Source organism: Macaca fascicularis, chromosome X (assembly GCF_037993035.2).
Source record: "Macaca fascicularis isolate 582-1 chromosome X, T2T-MFA8v1.1".
Taxonomy (NCBI): Eukaryota; Metazoa; Chordata; class Mammalia; order Primates; family Cercopithecidae; genus Macaca; species Macaca fascicularis.
This window is the reverse complement of record NC_088395.1, coordinates 81,933,053-81,953,093: the sequence shown is the minus strand read 5'-3', so window position 1 is coordinate 81,953,093 and position 20,041 is coordinate 81,933,053. Positions and strand designations below refer to the sequence as shown.

The window sequence follows — 20,041 nt, the reverse complement described above, 5'->3', positions numbered from 1 at the left end:
GAGATCTCAAAAAAAAAAAAAAAAGCAGCAGCAAGAAACCTGAGGTTATATGGCTACAAGGGAATCAGAATTGAGAAATTTACACTATTTGAGACCTGCCCTATTTTCTATTAGATTTTGGAAGTCAGAAAGCTTAATGTTTAAGTAGTTTATTTCATAATGTTACATTCTTAAAAGCATCCCAACATGTGCTGTGTATTTTAATGATATTGTTGAATACTAGAATGCCTGCTTGGTTGGTAAGACTCTTGTATACCTTACCTTGGAATCTTGGTAAGACTTACATAGCTTCTATCAGTTATACCTAAGCTTTGAAAGATAGATGGCATAATAATGGAGCATTAACAAGATCTGGGATTTCAGTGTTTTTATTAAGGCTTATAGAATTGTTTTCACATGTTATTAATGTGTATCTCTTCAAAGAAACTTTGGGAATCTGACAAACTTTCTGTTCCTAAATGATGGTTGATGTTTTGGATACTATAACTGCAGAAAATATAGGATGTGAATGATGAAACATTTGCCTTGAATATATGAAAACATCATACTCCTAATTTTCTTTTTAAGTTTTATTTTGATGTATTCTCATGGAGAAATAGGTGCATTATTGAAAGCTTAGTTTTGATAATAATTGGGCTTTGTTTTATATGGTATTGGAGCAAAGAAACTTTCTGTAGGACAAATGGATTTATCAGTGTTTTTTTCCAAAGGTGAATCAGCCACATATACTTGTAATTCATCTGCTTTTGTGATCCGGTTTGCTGTGTAATTTAGTTTACCATTATTTTGGTGACCAAATTATTTTTAAAATATTTATTGAATGCCTGTGGTATAAGAGCATTATATTCAGCATGGGTGGGACAAAAAGTAAAATGGCACAGACCCTCAGCGATCCAGTAGGAAAGGGAAATACATACACAAATAACTACAGTGTAAGACAGTTTGCCATAGTGTCATGAGCTTTGTAGGATTTTAGATAATGGAGACAGCATTTTTCAGTGGCAGACCTGGGATGATTTCATGGAAGCAGAAGCATTTGACTAATTCACATAGCTTATAAATGAATATTAACATGGCAGTGTGAAGTATGAAGCCTGAAATGACAGCTCTCCCAATGTCAAAGATACTGTCTTTATGAATGGGGAAAATCACTCTAATACCAGTAAGTGGTAAATATGTAAACATTATCTTAAGTACTAATTTAAGGTAAATATTTGTACTTTTATAAATAAGTATTTGATATATAATGGGTGATTGATGTTTTTATGTTTTTAGGCCATGAATATTGTGGTTCCCTTCATGTTCAAATATGCTGTAGACAGCCTCAACCAGATGTCGGGAAACATGCTGAACCTGAGTGATGCACCAAATACAGTTGCAACCATGGCAACAGCAGTTCTGATTGGCTGTATGTGTGATTCTTTAATCTGTCTAAAGGTGTTGACTTTCTTCAAGGAGGTTTCATCATATTTGAGCAGATGACCTTTTCAGTACAAACACAGCTTAGCATTTTGGATGTTTGTTGTTTTATGTGAGATGTTTTGTATGTGTTTTTAAAAACTGTTCTGTATGATACACTTTCAAAAAATTCCATGATAACATTAGGATTTTTACAAGTTCTAGAAAACAATAGTATGAAATAAGACATTAAATTCATAACAACCACTTCTAGGAGTTAGGCTTTTTGTAACATCCATTTCCACAAAGGTCAATTATTTTCTTGCTGGCATTGTTAGCTATTAAATAGGAAATAGCTAAATAACAATATATATGTACATAAATGCTTTATTAAAATGTATTCATTAGTAATAACACAAATCTACAATTTGAAAAGAACAGAATATAAATGCTGTGTGTCCCATGCATTAGAAAGGACACTATGAGATTTGGGAGACATTAGTAAGGGTATGCCTTTAGTCAAGGCACTTGATTTTTCAGGATCTCAATTTTATCACTTGTTATTTAGGAAGATTAAATTAGATAAAAATCCTCAACAGATACGCACATTTATCCACAGTAATGCCATGTGGGCTATTATTTAAGTATTTTATTTGGAAAAAAATATTTTAACATTTGAAACCTAGAGGAAATAACACTGAAGGGATTCATAGTAGTAGAAAAGTTAATACTCATTAGGCTAGATTATTTCTAGGTTTCTTTTATTGTAAATACTCTGTGATATATTCATTCACTGAATTATTCATTGTACAAACATTTTCTGCACGCTTGTCATTTCTATACTCCTTTGATTCTAATATTGTTACATCCTATTTTTTCTTTTGAATGTATTGTTAGATGGTGTATCAAGAGCCGGAGCTGCTTTTTTTAACGAAGTTCGAAATGCAGTATTTGGCAAGGTAGCCCAAAATTCAATCCGAAGAATAGCCAAAAATGTCTTTCTTCATCTTCACAACCTGGATCTGGGTTTTCACCTGAGCAGACAGACGGGAGCTTTATCTAAGGCTATTGACAGAGGAACAAGGGGTATCAGTTTTGTCCTGAGTGCTTTGGTATTTAATCTTCTTCCCATCATGTTTGAAGTGATGCTTGTCAGTGGTGTTTTGGTAAGTTAAACATTTTTTCATAACAAGCTTTTATCTTAAATTCATATTAGTAGCAATTGAATATTTGAAGCTATTGTACTGTTGCATGCCTATGGGTTTGAAAGCAAAATTCTGTGATGCCAGAAACATTATGCAGTTTAATTATTTTACCACAAGCTTCAATGGACTGCTCAAATTCTTTATCATGTTGTTATTGTAAATAACTATTCAGTTCTACACATAGATTAGTCATCAACTAGTACTTACAAGGTTTTTTTTTAAGCAGGGATTTTTATGTATGGCATTGGACTGATATGCTCAGAATATCTAGGTTTCTCATCACCATTCATAACATTTTAGGCAATTTCACCTTTTATTTTTTTTTTTCTCTGTTTCAACTTTTAGGTTCAGGGGGTACCTGTGCAAGTTTGTTACATGGGTAAATTATGTGTCACTGGGGTTTGGTGTACAAATGATTTCATCACCAGGTAGTGAGCATAGTACCTAAAAGGTAGTTTTTTGACCCTCACCCATCTGCCACCCTCCACCCTCAATAGGCCCCAGTGTCTATTCCCCTCGTTGTGTCCATGTGTACCCCACTTATAAGGGAGAACGTGGTATTTGGTTTTCTGTTCCTGAGTTAATTTGATTAGGATAATGGTCTCCAGATGCATCCATGTTGCTGCAAAGGACATGATTTTGTTTTTTATGGCTACATAGTATTCCATGGTGTACATGGGCCACATTTTCTTTATTTAGTCCACCATTGATTGCCATCCATGTTTTTGCTGTTGTGAATAGTGCTGCAGTGAACATATGCATTTATATGTCTTTATGGCAGAATAATTTATGTTCTTTTGAATATATGTACCCAGTAATGGGATTGCTGATCAAATAGTAATTCTGTTTTAAGTTCTTTGAGAAATGTCCAAACTGCTTCCCATAATGGCTGAACTAATTTCCATTCCTACTAGCAGCTTATAAGTGTTCCCTTTTCTCCATAACCTTGACAACAAACATCTGTTATTTTTTGACTTTTTAATAATAGCCATTCTGACTCATCTGAGATGATATCTCATTGTGGTTTTGATTTGCATTTCTCTAATGATTAGCAATTTCACCTTTTATAGTTAAAAATATATGTATGTATTTTTTATTCCTCTTTAGGCTTATTGTACTATCTTCCTATTAGTATTTGATGGTACTGTTGATGTAGCAAGTGCAGTTTGACTTTCTACCCTTGTTGCCTAAAGTAGATTTTCTAAAGTATTTGATTTTTCACCCATCGTTCACATACATAACTTCCCGCCACCATATTTTTGTTAAAATCTTTTGACTGAGATTTGCTGTTGTGTATTACAAACTGTTTGGCAAGAACAATAACTATTTCACATTTCTTCTTTGGACTTCCTTTTCTAGTATTACAAATGCGGTGCTCAGTTTGCTTTGGTAACCCTCGGAACACTTGGTACATACACAGCATTCACAGTTGCAGTCACACGGTGGAGGTAATTTATTCCCTAGAAGCCACATAAAATTTATAAATTGTTATGCTTTTATAACAGGTATTTCATGCCTATGCAAATCTTTGTCTTACAGAACTAGATTTAGAATAGAAATGAACAAAGCAGATAATGATGCAGGTAATGCTGCTATAGACTCACTGCTGAATTATGAAACTGTGAAGGTAATATGTTTAATTATACTTTCCTCTGCCTCTCACACTGCTCTAAGATTTGATCTACCATTTAATTTAATAGGTACTGTAAGTTAAAGCTTTGGGTTAGGATATGATCTCTAGGTGTGATGGAATAATACTATTTTATTGTTTGTCTTTTGTTTAGAAACTGTCCTCTTTCCTTCTCAGTTTTTGTTTGGTACTATCAGATTTTTACCTTCTGAATTAATTTATAAGTGATCATAAATACAGTCATGCACTGTATAATGATGTTTTGGCATCTATGATGTTGGTCCCATAAGATAATAATGGAACTAAAAGGTTCCTGTCAGCAAGTGACATTGTAGCCATTGTAATGTTGTAGCACAATTCATTACTCTATTACTCGTGTGTTTCTGGTAATGCTGGTGGAAACAAACCTACTGCGCTACCCATCATTTAATATTTGATAATGATAAACTAGTATGTTAACTAGTATATGTATTTTCTACTTTTAATCATTATTTTAGAGTGTACGCCTTCTACTTCTAAAAACAAAGTTAACTGTAAAATAGCCTCTGGTAAGTCCTTCAGGAAGTATTCCAGAAGAAGGCATTGTTGTCATGGGAGATAACAGCTCCATGCATGTTATTGCCCCTGAAGACCTTCCAGTAAAAGGAGATGTGGAGGTAGAAGACAGTGATATTTGACCCTGACCCTATGTAGGTCTAGGCTAATGTGTGTGATTATGTCTTAGTTTTTAACAAAAAAGTTTAAAAAGTAAAAACAAAAAACAAAAAACCTTAAATAGAAAATAGCCTATAGAATAAGGATATGAAGAAAGAAAATACTTTTGTACAGCTGTACAATGTGTTTGTGTTTTAAGCTAAGTTATTAAAAAGAGTAAAAAAGTTTTTAAAAATTTGTAAAGTTACAGTAAGCTAATTTTATTATTGAAGAAATAAAATATTAAATAAATTTAGTGTAGCCTGAGTGTACAGTGTTTATAAAGTCTACAGTAGTGTACGGTAATGCCCTCGGCATTCATATTCACTCACCACGTCCTCACTGACTCACCTAGAGCAATTTTCAGTCCTGCAAGATCCATTCATGCTAAGTGCTCTATACAGATATACCATTGCAAATCTTCTTTACCATACTTTTACTGTACCGTTTCTTTGTTTAGATATACAAATACCATTGTGTTACAGTTTTCTACAATATTCAATACAGTAATGTGCTGTACAGGTTTGTAGCCTAGGAGCAATAGGCTATACCATATAGTCTAGGTGAGTGGTAGTCTATACCATCTAGGTTTATGTAAGTACACTCTATGATGATTGCACAGTCAAAATTACCTAAAGTATGCATTTCTCAGAACATATCTCCGTTGTTAAGTGATGCATGACTATATACCGTTAGCATCTTGATTCAGAATGAACAGTAAGCTAATCAAATTGACATGTAAATTCTTGACTCTCTTCTATCCCTCAGAGTGCCTAGTATAGTGCTTCCCATTAATTCTTTCATTTATTTGTTCATTTTTCCATTTAACAAATAGTTACTGAATGCCTCTTATGTGTTCTAAGTGGTTTCACAGGGGAGGGTGGTAAAAAAAAAGATTACTTTCTAATCCCTGCTATCCCAGAATTTTATACTGTACTGAAAGAACTTAAGTATGCAGGTGACTAGATAAGAAGGCATAATGTTGTGAGGGCAGTGGGAATTGTCAATTCAGAGTCTCAGGGGAAGGCTTTGTGAAGGAAGTGTCATTGAAGATTTTGTTTTAGATCTGGGTTGGAATTAGCTAAGCATTCAGTAAATGTTCATTGGGTGAATTTTGTGGACTTTTCAAATACAATTCATTATGGAAAGCTGCAGGGATATCATAGTACAATATATTGAAAGTCAATTTTTAAAATGGAATCTACAGTACAAAATTGTATTCATACTTGAAGTCTGATGAAAAGTATACTGATCACTTAAGAGAATAAATTTTAATTATACTTGCCCATAGTTATTTTTATATATTTTGTAGTATTTTAATAATGAAAGATATGAAGCACAGAGATATGATGGATTTTTGAAGACGTATGAGACTGCTTCATTGAAAAGTACCTCTACTCTGGCTATGCTGAACTTTGGTCAAAGTGCTATTTTCAGTGTCGGTTTAACAGCTATAATGGTGCTCGCCAGTCAGGGAATTGTGGCAGGTAATGGGTCTGTGGCTATCACATTTACAGGCTGTTCAACTTTTATAAAGATTAATGAAAGGAATGTGTATGCGTATCTCTTAATTATAAAGGATGTTAAAGTGCTTTAACATCCTTGGAGTACTTTTCTCTTTGTATCAGAATGTATTTGCTTGATTGTTTGATAATGGTTTTTTAACTTCCTTTTGTTTAGTGCTGGCTCACTCATTGATTGGGATTACTGTTTGTAACTACCTGATCTTTTAAGAACAACTTTTTTTTTAGCATCTAGTTTTTCTAATTTTTCTTGTAGACTTGTAGAGCAATGTAATTAATTTAGTGTTTAGTTCAAAGGACTAAACTGCAAACACTCTTTTTTTAAGAATTACCAGGAACCTTTTAATCTTTCTACTCCTTTTTTTACTTGCAAAACACTTCAAAAGTAAATGTCTGCTCCTCCTTTCTGTAAACTCCCCCCACCCCCACTCAGTTAGTATTCATTCATTCACTGTGACCTAAATATGTTTTCCACATATTTAGGTCACAACAACATTTTGTTGTTGTTGTTGTTTCATTTTGTTTCCTTTAACTTGATGTACATCAGAATGGTTTATCATCCTTAATCGTGATGTCTATTTTCTCCAATTTATAATGTATACTAATTTTTAAATTTCTATGTTACACTACAAAGAAACCGTTACTAGTGTCTTAGGGAAAAAAGAGAAACTTTTTAGCCTTCCATTTCTATCCTCACTTAAACCATTCTTTTTTGTGTATTATATATAGTGTATAGGTGGGCCTTTCCCATTCCTCTTAACATATACTAAGTTCCCTGTATTACCTAAATCATGGATTAATGCTTTGAAATTGAGTTGACATAAGAGTTGTTGCTGATTAAGAATATTTTGTTCCGTGATAATAGACTATAAACCTCTCTATCTTAAATTGGGAAAGTATGTAACATTTATCTAAAATACCCTTTTTTTTCTTCTGCCAATTGCATATTAAGGCACCCTTACTGTTGGAGATCTAGTGATGGTGAATGGACTGCTTTTTCAACTTTCATTACCCCTGAACTTTCTGGGAACTGTATATAGAGAGACTAGACAAGCACTCATAGATATGAACACCTTGTTTACTCTACTCAAGGTAGACACCCGAATTAAAGTAAGTAATCCATATAGCACCTTTTCAAAAGTATGTGAACATCATCCCATTAGTAGGATTATTCTAGGAATATTCCTACATCACCACGTTAGCAAGCCCAATTTCTTTTACTTGCAGGAATTGGCAGGGGAGTGGGGTGCTATCACCTGTATTAAGAGGTTGTTAGAGCTTTCACTTCTGTGTTTAAAAACCTAGCCATGCATGGTGGCTCACGCCTGTAATCCCAGCATTTTGGGAGGCCGAGGCGGGCGGATCACCCCAGGTCAAGAGTTCTAGACCAGCCTGACCAACATGAAGAAACCCCGTCTCTACCAAAAATACAAAATTAGCTGGTTGTGGTGGCACATGCCTGTAATCCCAGCTACTCGGGAGGCTGAGCCAGGAGAATCGCTTGAACCCGGGAGGTGGAGGTTGCGGTGAGCCGAGATCGTGCCATTGCACTCCAGCATGGGTAACAAGAGCGAACTCCATCTCAGCATAAATAAATTAAATAAATAAATAATAAAAATCTTACAATGTTAATGAAGACTTATACTAGAAAGTAAATTTTGTTAAGTTGAATTATTTGTACTTACACTGAATTTAGTTATCTAATAATGACACAGAATGTATGATTGCCTCTCCTCGCATCCTCAACCCCTTTCCTCCCCTGCCCATCATCCCTTCTCCCTCCCCACTCCCCCCGCTCAAAAAAAGTTGCTCAGAAACCAAAACATTCAGGGTTTGTTTTACCTTGGCCATGAAGCATGAGAAAACAAATCTTTAATTGCATGCTTGGAAGTGGTCTAAGTCCACTTATAAACCTCCTTCTTTTCCATAATTTCCTTTTTCTTTCTGTGAATTAGAAAAGTGTCTTCATAGCTGTACTCTAGGCAGTGTGTAAAGTGGCTTTTTTTTCTCTTCCCTGCTAGGACAAAGTGATGGCATCTCCCCTTCAGATCACACCACAGACAGCTACCGTGGCCTTTGATAATGTGCATTTTGAATACATTGAGAGCCAGAAAGTCCTTAGTGGAATATCCTTTGAAGTCCCTGCAGGAAAGAAAGTGGCCATTGTAGGAGGTAGTGGGTCAGGGTGGGTAATTTAGTTATTTGTAAAATTCTGTATTATAGACTGATGATTCCCAATGTAATATTTTTTTCTTTATTATAATGAAAATGATTACTGTGGTTTAAAACTGGGTTTTCCTAACATTAATAGGAGCTAAATAACCTTTCTTCATCTCCAATTTCAGGAAAAGCACAATAGTGAGGCTGTTGTTTCGCTTCTATGAGCCTCAAAAGGGTAGCATTTATCTTGCTGGTCAAAATATACAAGATGTGAGCCTGGAAAGCCTTCGGAGGGCAGTGGGAGTGGTACCTCAGGTATTTAAAAACAGAAAAAACCAAATTTTTGGAAGATTTATTGGGTTGATCAATCTGTAACTAGAACAATTTGAATCAAGGGATCAACATATGCTACTGAACTAGTCAATATTAGACCCTACCAGTGAAGTTCTGGTACCAAAAGGGATTTTTTAAAAAAGGAAAGGAAAAAAACTTGAAGGGAAAATCTGCATGATAGGAAGCCCTGGAATGATAGCATAATAGAATAGAAAGAGCACAGACCTGGATGCTAACCCCATCTCTAACCGTCATTAGTTCTGTGGCCTGGGGCCTCCGTTTTCTCATCTGTAAAATAAGGACGCCATTTATCTTTTAGGATAGAATTATTATAATTATTATTATGGATTAGAGATAATAAATGTAAAATACCAAATCTATCACATAATTGTTCAGAAAATGAAAACTACTATTGTAATTTGGAACAGTTTTCAACATAGTGGATTTATAATAATTACAAAGTAGCTTGACTGCCAACCTCAATTTTGTATGCCTTGTTAACCACTTTGCCTTCAGTACCAAGCACAGTGCCTAACCCATGTTAAACATTTAATAAACATTTCTTGTGTTACTTTGGAGGGAAAATAAATTCAAAGTAAGGTCTGAGAAGTTAAGAAGTAGATAACCTTTATAGGATGTGAGCTTTTCTATGATGAAAGCTTATAGAGAGACGTGGGAATTAGTTGTAGCCAGTATGTATTATAAAGTTGATTTCTGGAGCCAGAATCAAATCCCTGGGAGAGTAGATCAAAATATGGGTAGAGGAAGAACTGTAAGAGAGTTATTGGACAGGGATATGTGGCTTGCAAAATGTCCCCCAAATGATCCCACACATGGACTCTTCTCTGTCCTCTTTTTCACTGAAAATCCCACATGTTAGCATGAGTCATTTAGAGAAATTATTGGGTAACTATGTGAGATGATGGAGATGTTAATTTGTTCATTATAGTAATCATTTTACTATATGTATCTCATAACATCATGTTCTATACCTTAAATATATACAATACCATTTATAAATTTTAAAAAATCATATCATTTAAATTGGATTAGATAATCTAATTTAATAATTCCAGTTCTTTCTCACATACCCCAGTTACGATTTTGGAGGACTATGTGGGGCCCAGAAACCTGCCTTTTTGAAAACGCCTCCTAGGTTATTCTGTTAGAGATGTTTCATAGATTGTATGTTAAGTAACGCTAATCTAGCCCGGGCACAGTGGCTCACGCCTGTAATCCCAGCACTTTGGGAGGCCGAGGCAGGCAGATCGCCTGAGGTCGGGAGTTCAAGACCAGCCTGGCCAGCATGATGAAACCGCATCTCTAGTAAAAATACAAAAACTAGCTGAGCATGATGGCAGGCGCCTGTAATACCAGCTACTTGGGAAGCTGAGGCAGGAGAATTGCTTGAATCCAGGAGGCAGAGGTTGTAGTGAACCGAGATTATGCCATTGCACTCCAGCCTGGGCAACAGAGCGAGGCTCAGTCTCAAAAATAAAAAAGAAAAAAAGAAAGAAAAAGAAACACTAATCTAAACTGTGTGTCAAGTGAATTGGATTCTGAGCTGTGACTACTTAGGATTCAGTGTCCTCATCCATGTAAATAGATTCCTGCCATTCTCTTGGGCTTTGTAACAATTATCCTCATCCTTTTGAGAAGTAGCACATTCACAAAGGGAAAATATACATGATCAATAAACAAAAGACTCTCATCCTCATTGGAGGCCTTAGCAATATAAATTAAGTCAACAACAGGATATGTGTCATTTTTTCACCTATCAGATTGGCAAGGATTTTGAAATTCCTAATATTCAGTTTGGGCAAGACTGTGTAAAATGGACAATCTCTTGTTATGCTGGTGGAAGTATACAGCTTTCCTGACAAGCAAATTGGCAATGTGTATCAAGTGCCTGAAAAATATTCATACCCTTTATTCCAATAATTCTGCCTGTAGGAAATTTTAGTAAGGAAATAAACAGAGATGTGAACAAGTCTTTATATGCAAAGATGTTCATTACAGCATTATTTATAGTAGCATCAGTTGGAAACAATGTAAATGTCCAACAGTAAGTAGATGGTTACATTATTATCATAGGATCAGAGTCATGCAGCCATTCATAAATATTGTGTTTTTAAAGAATATTGTCATGAAAAATATGCAAATACAAAGTATTAGAAAGGAGGATAGGAAGCAAAATATAGTATCCTGGTTTTATAATACTAGATGAATACATTTCAGTAGAGAAAAAAGATAGGAGAGAATATCAAAATGTAATAGTAGATCTTGCTACATGATGGGAATATGGATTATTTAAGTTTTAATTTATTACATGTATATATTTAAGATATCTCACATGATGTTATGAGATACATATAATTAGGTTACTGTAGAGAAGCAAATTAACATGTCCATCATCTCACAGTTACCCATGTTTTTGTGGCTAGAGCAGCTAAAATCTACCCATTTAGCAGAAATTACACAAAAAAATCAGTATTTATTTTATATTAGTTTTTATATTTTCAAAATTTCCACCTAGCATATTTAGCTTTTTCCTAAATATAAATTATTTAAAAATAAGCAGTTTCTGTTTATACAATGAGCTTATTGAGTTTAAGTATAATCTCAATATGAGAAATTTTATTAATAATAGGTATATAAATGATTTAAATACTGTTTAAAGCAATATATGAAATTCTTGATCTGATTATGATGTTCAGGAAGATGGGTATCCTGGTTAATATGAACTAATGGAGTCATTTTATTTCACCTAACCATAGCCTTCCAACCATTTAGAGATTGAAAGAAAAATAGGGGATGGATGCTCACTTGAAGAAAATTAACTTTAGTGTGCCATGTGAGAATAAGTTGAAATATCAAATGAATGCTTGAAGTAAACTTTCTCCAAAAATATATATAGTGCATAAATTCTTTGTTTTCTGTTTTAATACCAATGTCAACGCTTCTTAGAAAATAGGAAAACATATTCAAACCTCATTAGTAATTAGGGAAATGCTAATTTGAACAAAAAGCACATTTTTCCCCTAAGAGTAGCAACAACTAAAAATTATTAATATCCAGTGTTTCTGAATATATGCGGAACTGGCACCCTCATATGCCATTGGTAGTGTGTACTTATACATTATTGGTTGCTGGTAGGGCCATATTTGGAAGACATTTGGGCAATAATATCAAAGGATAAATGTATGCTTAACTTTTAACTCATCAGTCTACTTCTAGGGATTCTTCTTACAGAAACACACAGGTGTACAAAGTCATATACATAGTTTTATTCCAACATTGTAGTAGCAACAATTTGGAAATCACATTAATATCCATCAGTAGGAGAATATATACATAAATTATGATGTTTCCATAGTATGGAATATACAACTGTTAAAAAGAATGAGTTAGTTTTCTGTTATTGACATGGACAATCTCCAGGATACGTTAAGTGAGAAAAGCAATTGCAAAATAATATGTGTAGAATGACCACACTTGCGTTGGGGGGAAAAAAAACATATGTTTATATATATAAATTCGCAGGAACAAGTCTGGAATGATACACACTAAATTGTTTATGATGACTACCCCTGGGAAGGGAATGGGATTTCGCAGATGAGGGATGATGAAAGGGACTGTCATGTTTTACCCTTTATGCCTTTGTCTCTTTACTGTTTGAGTTTTTAATAATGAACATATATATAGAGAGAGATATAGATATAGATATAGATATATATTCATTCAGTATATCTGCTTCAGGATGCTGTCCTCTTCCATAATACTATTTATTACAACCTCTTATATGGAAACATCAGTGCTTCACCTGAGGAAGTGTATGCGGTGGCAAAATTAGCTGGACTTCATGATGCAATTCTTCGAATGCCACATGGATACAACACCCAAGTAGGGGAACGAGGACTCAAGCTTTCAGGTGATCAGAGATTTTAGACCTGCCCCCTTCTTGTATACTTCTTTCAAACTCTAATTGTCAGAGCCATGTTTTAGAAAATGTGATGAGAGACTTCAAAATGTAGTGTTCATTGAGTCACATTTGATTGGGTTACTAATCTTCTAGCCCTCACTGTAACCAATTCAACATACTAGTAACTATTCTCAAGTCATGCAAGTCTTTTTTTTTTTTTCACTTGCAGCTACAAACACTGTAGGTGTTTGATATTAAGTTATCAAAATATGCTCAGATCATTACTAACTTGTTATCTATAGTCTTCGTGATAAAGCAAAAACAGTATCATTCTTTACCTGGGAAAGTAGTGAGGGTAGGGAGAAGTAATTTGATAATGAATAGTGTATATCTCTCATCATAACTTCCTAGATCATTAGATGTTTTCAGTACTTTAGACCTCTTTATATTTGATCTTGTTACCTGCTATATTTTCCTTACAGCCAACTTCATTTTCATGTCCTTTGTTCTGTGGCCAAGGATATTTTGAGGCTTATACATTTCTTGTTAAATGTTTAATTATGAGATTGCTAGGTTTAAGAATGAATTACCCTAAAATGACTGATTTTTTTTGGAGGACACAGAAAAATGTTTCTTTACCCCCAAATTATTTGAATTTCAAAAGTATAGCAATGTCTAGTTTAGTTTGGGGAGGAAATGTATCCATTATAGATAGAGGTAAGGCAAAAATAGAATGAGAAATACTCTATGTGAATTTTAACGAATCCCCATTCCTCTTCATTACAAACTGGCTTCATTTATTAGATACATACTATGTGCAAGCTACTATGCTAAATGATTTGAAAGTTTAAAAAATGAAGCATAAACAGGTCTGTTTCCCAGGAATTGGCAGTCTGTTAGAAAGTTTTGGGCTAGGTTTAGAAAATTTTAAGCAAAGATTACTTTCAAGTTAAGTTGGTTGGGTCATTACCTGGTAGTATAAGATGCCGGTATCATTCCAGTCCACATTTGCACTTTATTACTGCTTTTAATAGGAGTAATTTCCAGTTATCTGGCCCACCCCCAAATTATGTGTCCATTTGGCTAATTCTGGCGATCCCTAATTTATCATGTAATATGAACTAGCCCTCTTAATGCATGACTTTGCCTCAGCCAGCTATGCTGTGTTCTGTTTTGTAATCTTATTTTTCCTTTCTGCATGCCTGTGGGGGATAGGAATAGCTAAAGAAATTTTATTCTTACCTATTTCCCATTTCCTTACAACCATACCTCTCAAAATGAGCAATTTATTATTTAGCATCTATGCTAATAATTATGTTAGAGAATAAACAGACATTTCTTCTCCGAGTTCCAAAATACTATTGAATAGAATTACAATTTAGTTGGTTTCCACTTGAAATTTGAGAGGCACTTCAAAACTAGTCCTTCCTCTGAATATCTACTTCTTTGAGGAACTTTCTGCTACTGGGTTGATAGGTAGGCAGGAAGATAGTACTTATGGTACCTGCCTTGTTAGGAGAATTTTGATCTTGTGAGGTGGGGAAGCATATGGCTAGCATAAATATAAACTTACTAATATTAAAAATAAGGAGCCCCTTTATAGGCCAAAGAGAATAATTGTAGAACAAGTAAAAATAAAAATATTTAATGTACCAGATAATGGTTAGAGCTTATTTCTTAAAGAGGTTACTTAAGCTGAAAAATATGTTTTTTCAGACATTGATAATGTATAATAGACAAGAAAAGAAGCTAAAAGGGACATAGTCAGCAGAGTACCATCTTCTGTACTTCCAACTATAGTTCTATATAAGATTGATGACCTTAGACCTACAGTAGTCCCAGTAATAAAAGAAAGTTTTCTATACATTTCACTGCATATTTTCCCTATTTATTTAAGAAATACTTTCAAAATATTTATTCTTGTGTTTAGGAATAAATGTGGGCTTACACATTGTGATAAGAAGAGCATTGGACTGGAATGGGTCTAGTCCAGGTTCTTGCTCAGTGACCGTGAGCAAATCACTTAACTTTTCTGGGCCTGTATCCTTTCTATTTTAAAAATTTGATATGCTAGAGACCTATAATAAATACCTAAATAAAGGAAGAGATATCTAGTATATGCCTTTAACTTTGAAGAATGCTGTGAAAATAATAGCTTTCTGTCAAAAAACAATCTTTGAGAATACTGGCTGAATGCTACTTTTTTATCTTAAGAGACGAATTCAGTTATTCATAGTTTAATGTCTTCAGGTTTCAGATATTGATTTTTTTGGCATTGTCAATTCTGTCATTGAAATTTTCTGAGATTGCTGTTCATTGAGAATTATCTGTAATATAAAGTAACACATAATGAGCATATTTCTGGTAGAATAATAATAGTAGAATCAAAGTTGTTACCTTCCTGCCTCATTCTCATTCTTCCCACCTGCTATGAAGTCAGAATTCAGTAGTGCATTCATGTTTAAGGGAATGTAATTTGTCAAAAGATATTATATATGAACTTCAACTCTACAACTCAGTAAAATGAACTGTGATCAGGAGAATAGGGAAATGTTCAATGTATTACTTGGTGGTTATAATCAATGGAAACACTAGAAACATAAAATATGCATGCACTATGCTTCCTTAAAGTAAACTTTTCCTTTACCAGGAGGAGAAAAGCAAAGAGTAGCAATTGCAAGAGCCATTTTGAAGGACCCCCCAGTCATACTCTATGATGAAGCTACTTCATCGTTAGATTCGATTACTGAAGAAGTAAGTTATGATTAAAATATAAAACTCTTTATTTTTTTATTTTTATTTTTTGATACTTTAAGTTCTAGGGTACATGTGCATAACGTGCAGGTTTGTTACATATGTATACTTGTGCCATGTTGGTGTGCTGCACCGATCAACTCGTCAGCACCCATCAACTCGTCATTTACATCAGGTATAACTCCCAATGCAATCCCTCCCCCCTCCCCCCCCGTGATAGGCCCCGGTGTGTGATGTTCCCCTTCCCGAGTCCAAGTGATCTCATTGTTCAGTTCCCACCTATGAGTGAGAACATGCGGTGTTTGGTTTTCTGTTCTTGCAATAGTTTGCTGAGAATGATGGTTTCCAGCTGCATCCATGTCCCTACAAAGGACACAAACTCATCCTTTTTTATGGCTGCATAGTATTCCATGGTGTATATGTGCCACATTTTCTTAATCCAGTCTGTCACTGATGGACATTTGGGTTGATTCCAAGTCTTTGCTATTGTGAATAGTGCCTCAATAAACATACGTGTGCATGTGTCTTTATAGCAGCATAATTTATAATCCTTTGGGTATAAATTTACAAGAAAAAACAAACAACCCCATCAAAAAGTGGGCAAAGGATATGAATAGACATTTCTCAAAAGAGGACATTCATACAGCCAACAGACACATGAAAAAAATGCTCATCATCACTGGCCATCAGAGAAATGCAAATCAAAACCACAATGAGATACCATCTCACACCAGTTAGAATGGCAATCATTAAAAAGTCAGGAAACAACAGGTGCTGGAGAGGATGTGAAGAAATAGGAACACTTTTACACTGTTGGTGGGATTGTAAACTAGTTCAACCATTATGGAAAACAGTATGTCGATTCCTCAAGGATCTAGAACTAGAAGTACCATATGACCCAGCCATCCCATTACTAGCTCTTCAATATTTAATACTTGGAAGTTTCAGTAAAATGGCTGCATTACTTTGTATTTTAAATAAACTTCAATAGTAAGTGCTATAGAGTAAAATGCCTATCTCCCCTTTTCCATATGGCAAGTGTTGATGGTAAGAATGCCAGGTTGCATTGAACTGGAAATACCACAGTGTTAAGTCCATTTGCAAATGTGTCTCCTTTTGGAACTATGTGATAACTTATGCTGTTGTTGCATTGCCCCTGCATCTTATAAAGCTGTAAGAATCACCTGATATGCTGACAAAGGAAGAAAGTTTCAGTCTCTCTCCTATTGCCACTTAATACTCATTAAAATAGTCATGGAAGTGATTGTGAAACCTGTGACATAGTACATACCAGATAGTCTTTCACTTATCATGGAGCAACTCATGAGATGCAAGTCAGGCATACACAAGCTGCAGTGTTGGTATCAATTTGTATTCATTTCACTGGAAGTGTTATGAAACACCAAGATGTGACACTGATGTCATGACATTGCCCCACAGCTGCGTTAGATTTCATAGCAACATCTTTACATTACATACAAAAGTCTCAACAACAATGGTAATTTCATTATCATATCCCCTTAATCTAGAACTGAAGATAGACAGATGCATTTGTCAATTTCCTTCATTCAACTACCTTTTAATTCAATACATAGTGTAAACCTAGTGTTGAAGGATAGGCCTAATTCAGCTTTGCAGGCTGTGTGACATAATATTTGCATACAGAGTTAAGTTTCAGGGCCCATTGTTTGATCTGCAGCATATTTAAAGCAATTGAATTTTGAAGTGAATTGGTTAGCCTGGGGATTTGTTATATTTAAAGTGAACCATAAGCAGGACCAGACCCCATTCATAGGAAAAGTAGGAACATGCTTATAAGAACTTTTTACCTAAAAATGTGTCATACTACCACAAACTAAAAGACCTACCAACAGTCATTATTTGAATCATACAGCTTTATTATGTCAGAGAGCATAACCCATTAAGAGCCAACAGACAACCCCCCAAGGGGAGGAGTTATTGGAAGATTTGGTAAATTTTAATGGGCCTTTTAAAAAAGTCCAGTGTCTTCAGTAGGATGTCAGAGTTTAAGTTGTTAAAGGTTAAAAAAGGAGTCCTCACAAACATAACAGGCTTTCTTAGTATTGGCCTTGTACCTTATTATCAGTCTGCCCTAGTAAAATATAAGATCTTTTCCTGGGTAACCATTTGCTCTTGATAATTTTATTCCTTTAATAAATAAAATGTTCAGAAATATTCATAGGAAATTTGGGTATATCCCTATTCCCCACACTGCTGTTTCCATCTAGCTTGCTGTACTTAGACCCAGGTTTCCAAGTATAGCTGAATATATACACAACTCTTATACTTTACAGGGAATAAACAAAAGTATATTTCCGGGATGCATTAGGAAGTCAGAATGCTTTTGAAAAAGAGGTTTCTGCAGTTAAAAATATACAGTTATCATTGTTTCCCCTTCTGTCCTCTGAGTTTGAACTAAGGAAAAGCAAATGTTCCTATAGTCTTTGAATCTCCCTATCTTTGGATTATTTTGAATTTCTCTCTGTCCTATCACTTAAGTCTCTCCTCATTTTAGTTTTGTTCTCATTGGTAAACATTATATGTGGCTATGTTCCTGTTATCACGAGAGTTGATATGTTTACTACTTATAATGTTTACTACTTTCTCCCAGATTTTGTAATTTTGAGAAATGTTGCCTATCTTAAAGAATTTTTTTCTATGATAATGTGATCATATTTGCCTTCTCTTTTTGCTTTCTCCCCTTCCTTTTAGCAATTAGATTAGGTGTAATATTTGGTATCAGTATAAAATTTACATAATAAAAGATTAACTGGCATTTTTTGTGTTCCTTTAGGAAATGTATGATTATTTTAATTTACATTTGCCTAATGCATAGTTCTTTTTATTTTCTCCTGTTCTTCATATTACCAAACTTGCAGACTATTCTTGGTGCCATGAAGGATGTGGTCAAACACAGAACTTCTATTTTCATTGCACACAGATTGTCAACAGTGGTTGATGCAGATGAAATCATTGTCTTGGACCAGGTAAGAGATTTAACTTTGAAGTTTAGTATTTGAGGAACACTGGAAATTGTTATAGATACAAGAAGCTTAAATATTGTTTCTTACATTATTTGGTTGAGATTGAATCCTGATGAGATTCTGTTTTTAGCCCCTTTTGATTGGAAATAATGCATGTCACTTCCAAGAAGGAATAAACTATATTAACTCACTCTCTATTAAAGTATTACAAACAAAAGTTTAATCAGGAAAGCATTAAATCTTCACAATAGAAGCAGGTTTTCAATGGTGCATATATAAAATAACTTTTCTGCATTCATTTTTGCTCTGAATAGACTATTTGCTCAGTGTCTTTGCTGTATTATATATTTTTATTTTTCTAATACCTGCACATACCCTTGATGGTTAAAAGAAAATTACCATAAAATAAAGTGGTCATTTTCAAACATGATCATTTTTATTTTATGTTTTTCCTTCTCAGGAAAGTAAGAAAAATATAGCCTGCTTTATCTCTTCTAAGGAAATTACTATACGAGTATACTGTAAAAGTCTAGACAAATCAGAGTACCACTATTGTGATGGGTAGATTTGAAAATTGCAATAATTTTTATTTTCTCCTTCCTGTAAGGACCTCTTCTCCCCACACCTGCCTAGTACTTGATTATTTCTAACATTATGCAGTTTTCTACCCTGCATTCAGCCTTTTCTGTAATTATTTTTCCCTTCTAATAAATATATCTTCAATTCTTTATCATTTTGGTTTTTTTTTTCTTTTTGAGGCACGGTCTTACTTTGTCACCCAGGAGTACAGTGGCACGATCTCAGCTCACTGCAGCCTCGACCTCCTGGGCTCAAGCAATCCTCACACTTCAGCCCCCCAAGTAGCTGGGACTACAGGCACGTGCCTCACGCCCAGCTAATTTTTTGTAGAGATGGGGTTTCACCATGTTGCCCAGGTTGGTCTCGAACTCCTGAGCTCAAGCGACCTGCCTGCCTCACCCCGACAAAGTACTAGGATTACAGGCATAACCACCACGCCTGGTCACATTTTGAAAACCTGTGTAATAAGAGTTTAGAGAGAAGCATTCTCATGTACTATCTGTATATTGAACTATTTAAAGGGACTTTTTCACTCCACTAAAATTTCTTATAGGGTATTCAGTGTTGTGGTTTGTATACTATTACCTTCATAAGTTGCTTGCATGCTTGTGACCCTAGGCCTTTCTGTTGGTTTGTTCTTAAATATTTACATTCATTACCAAACTGATTTTTCCGGTATGGTTGTACCAGAATGTCTTAAATGGGAAATTTTGTAAATATACCTTATTATATCATTGATGTTCAAGAATATTAAATAAAATCTGCTACTTTTTTATAAGCTTTCTGATTCTATGCAGCCATTTAGTGAGAGCCTTTTTTTACAAATAGAAGTTGTTAAA

At 34.6% G+C, this 20,041-nt stretch overlaps 1 protein-coding gene across 8 annotated transcripts in view; it reads left to right on the top strand.

Moving 5' to 3' along the window:
• The window catches only part of ABCB7 (ATP binding cassette subfamily B member 7), a 137,226-nt gene that overhangs the window by 89,551 nt on the left and 27,634 nt on the right, over window positions 1–20,041 (top strand). For 6 of the 8 annotated variants that reach the window (XR_010584134.2, XM_065537821.2, XM_065537820.1 and 3 more), the window contains 11 exons: window positions 1,276–1,408; window positions 2,296–2,564; window positions 3,963–4,051; window positions 4,143–4,230; window positions 6,239–6,413; window positions 7,402–7,559; window positions 8,471–8,634; window positions 8,795–8,924; window positions 12,702–12,873; window positions 15,515–15,618; window positions 18,519–18,626. Coding sequence is in view for 7 of the 8 variants with exons in the window: in XM_065537821.2 (XP_065393893.1) it covers window positions 1,276–1,408; window positions 2,296–2,564; window positions 3,963–4,051; window positions 4,143–4,230; window positions 6,239–6,413; window positions 7,402–7,559; window positions 8,471–8,634; window positions 8,795–8,924; window positions 12,702–12,873; window positions 15,515–15,618; window positions 18,519–18,626 (1,590 nt within the window). In the remaining variant the exon portion in view is untranslated. The remainder of the gene's footprint in view (window positions 1–1,275; window positions 1,409–2,295; window positions 2,565–3,962; window positions 4,052–4,142; window positions 4,231–6,238; window positions 6,414–7,401; window positions 7,560–8,470; window positions 8,635–8,794; window positions 8,925–12,701; window positions 12,874–15,514; window positions 15,619–18,518; window positions 18,627–20,041) is intronic. The other 2 variants (XM_074029905.1, XM_065537822.1) reach the window with 1 other exon arrangement.